Here is an 11395-nt window from a genome sequence, read left to right on the forward strand (position 1 = left end):
CCTTTGGCCTCTCTTTTTTTATTCCTAGATGAATTAAAAAAGTACTTTGAACTGAATTGAAATCTCAGCAGGTTTTGTTATTCAGAATTGCGAATAGACATTCCCCCATGTACCTATCGTATGGAATGAAGGAGATTAAATAAGTAGCCAAATTAAAGCTGAGATGAGCACATTTGCCACGCCAATCAAAAGATCAATTGCATGAATAAATACAAACTACACATTGCAAAGGGTTTCAGACAGTGGATCAAGAACGAAAGTAATGGCAATCTCATAATCATATCAAGTACGAACATTTCTGGAAGCTTACATTTAACATTTCCCATTCTCCAGGAACTACAAGACCTGGTGCAAGAAAATAAGAAAAGGCCATTCATATATGTATATGTTGGCAGAACTAAGCTCACACTATACTAGCACTGAAGCTTCCGCAGATAAGCTTATTTTAAGAGAACAATTACAATGCATAACGACATCTCAAGCATGACCAGCACTGCCCTTGAAGAAAAGCATTATTAAGGCCTATGGAAAGACGTAAAGGCAAAATGTATCTTGATAACATTATGATAACCAAGAAAACGATGCTATCATGATGGAGCACCAAGATAAGAGGCCAGTAGCAGTATGTCATTGAATATTCCACCAGCAGTCACTTGAGCCCCAGCACCAGGTCCGCGAACAATCAGAGGCTGTTCTTTATACCTTGTAGTTGTGAAAGCAATGATGTTATCAGAACCAGCAAGCTGTGCAAAAGGGTGATCTTTCTTGTATCTTCGCAACTCAACAAGCCCTTGTTGACTCTCCGCATCCACCACCCCAACATATCTCAAGACCTTTGGATTTCGTACAAAGGAGAGAACGGAAACAGAAAAAAAAACAATTAAAAATACGTTATATGAAGACAAATATTTAAGAAAACATGCTCCACCTAAACCAACACAAAGTGGCCATGGGATTTTTCTTGCAATTATGGAAGGATGACATATTCAAAAAAATCTTTGATTTCAGAGATCACCGCAGTTCATAAGTACTTGATACTGTTAACACTAATGGATGGATTTTGGCCCTGTGGCACTGACCCTTAAAAATCAGAGGATCAGGGAATAACATCTCAATTTCAGGGCTATGCTTGCCACCAGAAGAACCAGACCAAAAGAATCAAGAGTTTGTGAAATACGTGTTCTTTACCAGACCAAAAGAATCAAGAGTTTGTGAAATACGTGTTCTTTACCCCATTTGATATCCATAATGAACTTCTCTTTACAATTCCCTTTTCCATAAACTTGATTTACGCTACATCACATAACCTGAATCACTTATGAACTATTTCTCTCAGTTTTGGGCCATCAGAAGAACAAAACCTATTATCACGAATGGTTGTGAAAAGAATATACGGACCTTCCTCTATGATCCAATAAATAAATGTCTTTTAGAAAATGTGAACAAGGTTAGCTTTTGAACTGAAAAAAAATTGTTACAAACACAAAAAGTTACAAAAGGTGTGTTTGATAACAAGTTCTGTTGAATGTGGTTTATGGGAACAAATCATAATATAATCAACAAAGTACTAAAGTTAACATAATTTATGGAAAAGTCAAAATATATTTTTTATTTTTACAGTGAATCACGATTTGGCATTACAATGGGGGAAAGCAACCTGCCCCCTTATCACAATGCCTCATATCCATTATTTACCCACGGAAATGGTATACTTTTTCTGTAACATCTACTAAAACTATTTAACTTGTTTGCATGGATGTTTATATAAATGTATGAAACAACATATTATATTCCTTGTTTAAGCATCCACATAGATTCCTATGAATTTGTAGTCTGATAAGTTGGCAATTGAAGAACTCTGTTAAAAAAAGTAAATAGAAACAAGCAGAAACATCTTGAGAGATACTCACATCCCCTGCATCCTCAGCCTCTTGTCTCGCCCTAGCCATTTCATTGTCAAATTGTGGTAACTGCTGCATAAACTCTTCAGCAGTTGCACTAGCCTGAAGCAAAAATTAAAAATATAATGTCAAAGGAAAACTGGTATCGCAAGCCCAGTTTATGATTTACATAACATGAATCTTACTCTCAGTGGTTCAGGGACAAGACTTTGAACAGGGATATCAGACAGCTCCAACTTTAAACCAGATTCTCTTGCAAGAATAATCACCTGTAAAAAGCAGCAGGTTTATGACTGCACTTAACAAACTGAATATACTGTGAGGAACTGACAATTACAATTCACAATCAATACAGTTGCAGTTAGTCAACTATCACATGTCATGTCTTCATACTGACTGCAAGTTGGTGCTGCTGACAACATCAGCATTTAAAAGATTTCCATCCACTGAATTCAGTCAAGGTTTAGTGGCAAGAAGTAACATGGGACACCCATTGACCCAACAATATATTTAACTAATGACTAAGATTCACAAGACTGATTCAATCACTCATGGGACAGAAAGTCATCCATATATATATGAAATCTAAAGAACAAAATCCAATAGATGTAGTTATTTGACAATAAGAGGGCATGAACTAAAAAATTTGACACATTTAATGAGTTATACAGAACCTTTCTGGCAACATCTGTTCCAGATAGATCATCCCTTGGATCAGGTTCAGTATATCCTGCCTGCTTTGCTTCTGCCACTACATTACTAAATGCTCGCGTACCTTTGAAATTGTTGAAGATATAACTCAAAGTTCCACTGTGATAACAAAATAGGGAGAACGCTTGTAAAAGATGTACAGTGAAATTATTTAACATCACTGATACAGATACTTGAAAGAAAAATTGATGGAATTTTATAATATAATATATTCAGAGCCTCTTGAGTGCTCATATTTCTGTCTATTAAGCAAAAACATGTCTCACCTGAAAATTCCTTCAATGCGCAGTATTTTATCCCCAGTTTCAAGGAGACCTCGTAAAGTGCTAATAATTGGAAGGCCAGCTCCAACAGTTGCCTCATAAAAGTAATGTGTATAGGATTGCCTTTGAAGAGCTCTCAGTTTCAAATACTGAATTTATATAGAAGAAAAGATCAAGATGAGATGATGTAGTAGACAAAGACATAAGCAGAGAGATGATGACAAAGGCATGACAAACATAGCAGTAACAAAATGTTCAGCGACTAAAAAATAGTTGATGAGAAGCAAACTTTTCCTTTCAAGTTAATAAGTAGAGAAACCAACCAACTTAATTGATGCAGAAGTTTCATCATCAGGCACCCATATGTAGAGCTACAACTTGAGGAATAAAAAGTGTAGCAAACCTCAAAAACTTTAGTTTAGAAAAAAAAAGGAACAGAGAGAGAAATGTAATCTCTACCAAAGATGGAATAGAAACGTGATGTGCAATAATGAGGAACTAGTTCAAGAAGCAACACTCCAACAACAATATCCCAACATCGTTCATGTTACCTGATCAAGTGGTCCTGAATTTGCCTTCTTGTTTGGGGTGATTACATGAATTCCTCTTCGCAACCAATCATGATAACAACTTGCAACATTAGAGTCTGCTGTACAGTCTACCAAAACAGTATTCGGGAGAAAATGATTTCCATGCACATGTTGCCTGAATTTCTCCAGGTCAGCCACTTCACCTTTATCCTTTACAAGCTCTCTCCATCTTGACAAGTCAATTCCACTGCAGCCAGAAACTAATGAGCTTAATGAATATACAAACATAACTTTACATGACTGTTACCAACAAAGCATTACGGTTGTCCCCAAACAGAAAAAAAAATTATGATCTGTAGAGGTGCAAATCATCCAACCAGATGAATCTGTAGCTCTCAAATTCAAAAACTTTTGGATATTTCTAAACACAAAATCTCAGAGGAAGGGAGTGTGTAAAATATGAATCTCAGTTATATAATCTTAGCAAGGGTTGAGTTCTGCTTCTAGCAATAGTGGGAAATGGGAACAACCGAATGAACTGGGTGTACCAACCCATCCTAAATTTTAGGACAGGTTTAGGTATTGTTAATAAGGTGTGTGATAGTGTTGGATAAAGAAGAAAAAATGTCATGTTTTGGTTTAGAAGCGTGGGAACGCAAACCCACTCCAGTAACAATGCACTTATGCCAACAAATTGAACAACCATGTCAATACAGCAATACCTAGGGACAAATTATCTTCCAGAAGGAATTATCTTGTCCTTTTGTCTCAGGAATTTTAGTTATAAAGCTAAGCCACCAATTCTGAAGAACGGAAAAATAATGCATCTAATGTATGTAATTGGTGTTAGCTTTTGTCAACTTGAGAGGGCTATCATAGTCAATTTTTGTGTTTTGATTGAAAATGAGAACTTGAGTTATTCGAAGTGGATTTTTTTATGATGTCCAATTAAAGATAATGAGCACGACATCTTGTCTATGTAGGACAATTTTTAGGAGTATATTAGTTAAGTATGGTTTTTCTTTTTCCTTTTCCTTTTCTTTTTCTTTTAAATAAAGACTATGAAGGAATAAGTATTATGTAAATCCCAATAGGAATTTCCCTGATTCAACAAATTTGGTATTTTTCATCCCTTTAAGAGAAGACGTTTTGGAAGCCAATTAAAAGGCCCTAATTCTATCGATATGCTAAATGTGTCGAGTGCTTTTGAAAAAGAGTTGCTAAATGAATGAGTTGTTGAGTGCTAATCGAAGAGAGTTTGCAACTCCCTCCCCTCCCTCCAGCATTAAATTAGTTGACAACATAAAGCCTCTTAAACCTCGGAATTCTAGATGCTTGCTCTTCAGGTTTAGGTACGGTCTTTCACTTACAATACATCATATGCAAAGGAAATTGAAGAGAATGATCTTTTGTTTCTTTGTTTATTAGTTTAGCATTTTGGTGCAGAAATTTTAATTATGCTATTTGATGAAAAAAGTGCCACATGCTAACCAATAGTTGTTCATAGGACTTCTGATCACTTTACATCTATGAATTAAACACTTTATTTTTTGTATCAGGAAGAAAGGTAGTCATGTTGCCTTCAACAGGAACTCAGAAAGAAAAGGTAAAGACAGTATCATACGGGCAGGAATCTGATATAATTCATAAGACTTACACATCATTCAGAAGCATTGTTCTCGAGCCAGTGATTCCCATAACACGCAAATCAATGTTAAAATCTTCCTTAAGGACTGCTGCCTGCCAAAAGAAATTTCATAACATGTTCAGACTGATATAGCATTTAGAATAATAACAACACCTAGTTAAAAAAGAATAAAATATATGCATTGCTCCATTAGGTAATGTTCTCAACTCCTGTCTACCCATTTTGCAAGCCACAGCATGGCTTCCAACGTCAAGGGTGCAAGTATCAGTGGTCAGGAACAGTTCTTGGAACCTGATGCTCATTTATTCAAGCTTTACTGAAACCTTTCGGTGCCTAGTTCAGAGGTCATGACATACAGACTTGGGAAATAAAACTTTCATTTATTTTTAATGCAACGGCATGAGAATTCGAGTAATAATAAATCCTAGATTGAACCAGAACTTGAGCATGATTTATGTAAGCAAAAACTTTGGGGAAGGTTGGTTTTTATAGGAAGAAATAAAAAGACCTGTCTATGAAATGCAGTCCTCGTTTAAGTAGAACAAGAAAGAATAAGATAGACCTTCAATAGCATTAAATCTTCTTTTGGTGAAAGTATTGACACACAACATGGTATTTACTGCTTATTTTGCTATGTTGCAAAGTACATTTTGCAACATGATTTGTGTAAGCAAACACTTTGGGGAAGGTTGGTTTTTGTGGGAAGAAATAAAAAGAACTGTCTAGGACCAGTCCTCGTTTAAGTAGAACAAGAAAGAATAAGATAGACCTTCAATAGCATTAAATCTTCTTTTGGTGAAAGTATTGACACACAACATGGTATTTACTGCTTATTTTGCTATGTTGCAAAGTACATTTTGCAACATGATTTGTGTAAGCAAACACTTTGGGGAAGGTTGGTTTTTGTGGGAAGAAATAAAAAGAACTGTCTAGGACCAGTCCTCGTTTAAGTAGAACAAGAAAGAATAAGATAGACCTCCGATAGCCTTAAATCTTCTTTTGGTGAAAGTCACCATCGACACACTATGCAAAGTGCATTTTGGGCACTCATATAGCATCTACTCATCATTAGTAGTACTAGCGTGGGCAAGAAAACACAAAAACAACCTCTAAATGTTGATCGAGCACCACATTCTTATTTAAATAGATGACAGTTGAATGATAAGAAACAGCATTCCCATTGTATTTTACCTCTTACAAATTTTTAAAGTCATGTTACTTTAGATCAACCGCTATTAACTCTATCATAGTCGCAAAAGATAATGGATCCATCAATGTTCACATTCAAACATTAATTATTCCATAATTACTGGCATATGAAAGAAAAATAAAAGATATATCAGCATCCAAATACACACCTGATCTCTAAGCTGGTCTAGTAATGTGGCACCAATCAAACCGGGTCCAATGATTCCCATTGCTATCGTGGTTTTCGAGAGATAAAACCTCGAGTGGACAGCTCTTAAAGCTCTTATACAATCTCCACCCTTGATAACAACTGTAATATTGTATTCAGAGCAACCTTGAGCAATGGCATGGACATTAATATTAGCCTGCATTGCAAAAACATTTCATACTTGTATCAGAAGAAAATAGCAAAAATAAATAAATAAGAAGACATAATATTGAAAGTATAAAGACATTGAGCATCCAGACCCCTCATCGCGATATATATATATATATATATCGAGATGAGGGGTCTGGTTTTACCTTAGCCAGAGCATTAAAAAGAGTTGCACTGACTCCATGTGTGCTAGCCATTTTCTGGCCAACAGCTGCTAAAATGCTACAATTTGGAATGACTGCAACCTGAATAGTGATTTTGAGAAAACAATGAAGTGGGAAAATATGATTCCAATACATCAGAGAATGAAAAAGATAATATGCTCCGCCATTGAGAAAGCAAACTACAGGAATAAAGCTCCAAACCATGAGTCCACATATCAGAGAACAAGCTCAGAAAATGTAGCTGTGACAGTAAATTAAATTGGCATGAAGCAAATTATTATTAGATCAGTGCATAAGACAGGAACAGATCATACTCAAAACAAAAAACCCATATCAGATTTCAAAAGTCCAAGAGCTCAAGTTGTGAAACTGAAATAAGATAATGTTGGCTGTTTTCCAGTATGGTTGTTCTCCAGAGACTAATAGTTTTACCAAAAATGTCATAACACGTGAACTTCCACAATTCCCATAAAATATGATAAACCAAAAACAGATAAAAAGAATTTAAGGGAAAAACTCTAAGACGACAGTGAAATCATAAAGATTCATAGACTTGGTGCTGTTTATGTTGAATTTTAGTTCAATCCAAACAGAACCTGGGAAAGACGTCCTGCATTCAAAGCTTCATGAAATCTAGACTTCAAAGCCTCAGCAACAGCTGCTACTTCCTTCTCAGGTACAGCAAAGCATACAGAATGCTCGCTACTAGCCTGCATGAAATCCAGTCACTTTGCATAAATGTTATCTGAGAAAAACACCAATTGAAACCAGGGGATAAAGAGTACCTGGGATATAACAATGACATTAGCTCCCACATCTTTCACAGCACCAAAAATGGCACTAGCTGTACCAGGAACACCAGCCAGTCCAGTTCTGCCAACGGAAGAGTAAACATAAAATGAGAGAAAAAAATGAATACAACATGAAATCAATGAATACAAAATCACCAAGAAATGCCTCACCCCTCAACATTCACAAGAGCCACATTGTCAATAGTTGCAAAACCTTTGACAGGCGACTCCAATTTCTGGCCATCTTCATTCTCAGCAGGCCGGCAGATCATCGTCCCAGGAGCAGAGAGGTTAAAAACATTCCTTATCAAAATGGGGATATCATATCGCATCACAGGCATAATAGTGCGAGGATGTAAGACATTTGCCCCAAAATAGGACTGCAAATCCACATAAATATAAACTTAGAAACATGCAGTTAGATAGTTCACATTGACAGGTACGAGAAGAGTGGTGAAGTTCACCATTTCCCAGGCCTCTTGGTAAGACAATGTCCTTAGTATTACAGCCTCACTAACTGCAGATGAAAAGGGAAAGGAATCTTTCAGCAATTACAATCCAATCTCATCACTGGTGTCCTCTCAAAAGTTATATGAGGCCATTCTCCACAATCTGAATGGTCTCCACTAGATAGCACAGCAGTAGAGGTAGAACCTTGTACAGGGAAAAAAAAAAAAAACAAGTGTAAATAAACCAAGAACAAACCTTTTCTGGGGTCTGCACTGTATACCCCATCAACATCTGTCCAAATTGTGACTTGGCGAGCCCTCACCAGGGCACCCATTATAGCTGCAGAGAAGTCACTTCCATCCCGCTTCAATGTTGTGGGAATATTTTGTTGCGTACTGGCTATGAAACCAGTCGCAACTATTGTCTTTGATGGATGTCGAGAGAACCATTCTTCAAGTCTTTTTTCAGACTCCGCAAAATCAGGATCAACTTGATTAGAACCAGAGGGATTTACTATAAGCACTTCTCTTGTATCCATCCATTCACAATCTAGCCCGTTCTGCATGAGAAAACAATAACCTAACAATAAATCAGATAAATTGTGAGAATTACAATTGGCAGGTATTCTTCATGGCAATGAGCAAATAACCACTGAACCTTTCTAACAACGTATGACAACATCTGTGCAGACCACAACTCCCCATGTCCTACAACAAAGTCAGAAAAGGACTCGGTTGCATGACCAGCTGCAACAGATGAAAGGTGAAAGCTGTCAGAGGCAATACTGCAGTAGAAAGCCAGATATGACAGGAAAACAGAAAAGCACTTCGTATCAACATGGATTGAAGATAAAAATAAAATAAAGAGTTGCTGAAAAAATATAACAAAATCAGATATTGGAATTCACTAGTTGCATAAGAAAGAAGAGATTTAATCCATTTCAACACTTGATCATATACATGCATGCATGTAAAGAGAGAGCAGTCAGATACCTATGTATATTGCACGAAGCATGGCTTTGAGGTTATTAATATCATGATGCAGCCGGGACAAAAAACTAGCAAGATCATCACCATCAAGAAGATCCATAGCTGTTAATTTGTGCTTTTCAAAAACAGCATCTACAGCAGATACATAGGAACCATCTCGTGATTGCGCCTTGTCTATGAGATCATACATCATATCTGTCACCTTGGACATCGCCGATACAACCACCAATTTCCCCTCTGAGCTATCCTGAACAATAATTTGTGCTACATTCTTAATTCTCTCCCAGCTTCCCACACACGTGCCACCAAACTTATGAACCGACCACATATCACCTTTCGGAAGGTGAAGCTTTTCCTTGGATTCATCCAGCAAAACATCTAAGACACGGAATGCCAAATAACCCCATCGTACCATCAGCTAAAAAGAAGACAGGAAATAAGAGTCTAAACCCAACGTAGAGAAAAGAAGAGGTAACGAACCTCTAACCGAACACGTGACATGGCCGTGCAAAGAGTAAGGCTCCCTTCTTCCCCACTGGGAAACAAAACTACTCCTGAAATAGAAGGAACACAGAAATCTTCAGGAAAATGAGAAGAACCAAAAAACATTAAAAACCCAGAACACAATGATGAACAAATAAATAAAATAAAATTTGAGCATTTAAAGAAGAAGAGAAAAAGAATACAACGTTGTTGAACGCATTTAAAAAAACTTAATAACGTATCAGGAACGAAGAAGAGCAGCATTGTAAAATAATGAGGAAAAATGTACGTATCTGAATTAAAATAAAAACAAGAAAAGGAACCTGGAGAGAGAAGAGCGAGGAGTAAGCGATAAAAGGGAGAAATGAGGAGAAGCAGAGATCTTCTTCTGGTTGCTGAGCTGAGAAAATGTATTTGAAGAAGAGGAGAGAATGCGTGGAGTGTTATTATGGGAGATCGAAGCAGCACAGAGAGCCATTTCTTCTCTTAAGAAAAAGCTTACACTGAATAAAAATGGCTGCACTTTTAATTATTTCTTCTCTGGGTTTTGGTGGCTTTTGCTCTGTGTTGTAAGTATTAGTAGAGGAAAAGGAGACTATGATTGATGACGACGACGACGACGACAATGGCGATGGCGATACATTTTTGAGGCTGATTAGGAGAGGGTCCGCTAGGAGACTCCTAGATGGAACCCAATCATGCTCCAACACGTTATCCGACAAAATATCTCCCTAAAAGGTCACGTGACTTTTCATCCAGCGACGAGGCAGACAGCCCTTGCTTTGAAAAATTTTGAGGTTCTGGTCTCCAAGTACCATTCGTAATTATTTATTGCTTTAAAAAAACAATTAAAACGCTAGGCAAATTCACTGCAGTCCCATTCTTTTCTTCTTCTTCTTCTTTTTTTTTTTTTAATTCAACGCTATGCTATAAAAGCAACTCCATCCAGCAACATGGCGAGTCAAAAATAGAAAAAGTAGTGTTTTTGTTTTTATTTTTTTTGTTTTATTGCTTGTTTTTTTGAAAAGCTAAACAAAATGTTATTTTTACATTTCTAATGTAAAAATGTTATTTCTACATATTTTATAAAAATATCTAAACACATTCATTGCATTAACATCGTTCAACATTTAATTAATATATTTTAATTTAAAAAACTATTGATGTGTAGAAGACATCGTATTCTTTGGACAATGCATGTGACTTCTTTTTGTTGTCTTCTTTTCCTTCCTAGGTGGTGCGTGTAAGCTTATGGTGATCTGTTTATTATTGGTTGGCCTTTATTTTTTTTTATTCATTTCTCTTTTCTAATAATAATAATCATAATAATTGTCATAACCCAGTTTTGGACCTTACCGCAATAAATAAATAAATAAATATTCAAAAAATAATTGTCTCTTCATATTTTGCCGGAAATACACCACATCCACATTTCCATCTTTTTCCTGTAAGGTGGACGATTGCCACAACACTGCATGTGTGCAACAATAATAATAATAATAGTGATGATGATAATAATGATGATGAGACAATAATAATACTACTAGTAGTGATAATATTGACAATAATATTAGTTTATAATAATGATAATGATAATGATAACTATCACACTCGGATATCACTTTTCTAAATTTAACCATCTCTTTATCTTTTAAATTTAAGTACTTAAACACATCAATCAATCCTTTCATTTATGTGACAGGTCTGTATTTAAAATGAACATTTACCATAAATTAAAGGTATTTTATATTATTAGATATGTTATTATAAAACATGTTTTAGTTAAGGAGTTATTGATACTTCAAGTGGAAAATGATGATATAAAACCTTGATACTAATCAAATGCGATATCGATTAGTAATTAAATGTGTATTTTTATCAAGATTTTATATCATCATTTT

At 35.9% G+C, this 11395-nt stretch overlaps 1 protein-coding gene across 1 annotated transcript; it reads right to left on the minus strand.

Annotated features, from left to right (window-relative positions):
• Positions 1–247: 247 nt before the first annotated feature.
• LOC105112253 (bifunctional aspartokinase/homoserine dehydrogenase 1, chloroplastic-like) lies at positions 248–10181 on the minus strand. The gene is made up of 18 exons (XM_011007887.1): positions 9818–10181; positions 9492–9565; positions 9015–9389; positions 8680–8768; positions 8278–8581; positions 8037–8089; positions 7744–7952; positions 7567–7654; positions 7378–7491; positions 6764–6862; positions 6412–6606; positions 5063–5145; positions 3427–3652; positions 2879–3024; positions 2576–2711; positions 2087–2170; positions 1911–2003; positions 248–833 (listed from the first exon to the last, which is right to left on the minus strand). The coding sequence occupies exons 1-18, from the start codon at positions 9970–9972 to the stop codon at positions 588–590; spliced, it is 2769 nt and encodes a 922-aa protein (XP_011006189.1). The 5' UTR covers positions 9973–10181; the 3' UTR covers positions 248–587.
• Between the last annotated feature and the right edge of the window lie 1214 nt (positions 10182–11395).

The sequence above is a fragment of the Populus euphratica genome, unplaced genomic scaffold (genome assembly GCF_000495115.2).
Source record: "Populus euphratica unplaced genomic scaffold, PopEup_1.0 scaffold332.1, whole genome shotgun sequence".
NCBI lineage: Eukaryota > Viridiplantae > Streptophyta > Magnoliopsida > Malpighiales > Salicaceae > Populus > Populus euphratica.

Excerpts from the sequence above, each read along its gene's own strand:
- LOC105112253 (XM_011007887.1), bottom strand. The coding sequence starts at position 9,972 with ATGGCTCTCTGTGCTGCTTCGATCTCCCATAATAACACTCCACGCATT. Across the intron at positions 6,607-6,763 it reads TTTTTAATGCTCTGGCTAAG|GCTAATATTAATGTCCATGC; the intron begins GTAAAACCAGAC and ends TTTGCAATGCAG. Across the intron at positions 2,171-2,575 it reads GAACAGATGTTGCCAGAAAG|GTGATTATTCTTGCAAGAGA; the intron begins GTTCTGTATAAC and ends TGCTTTTTACAG.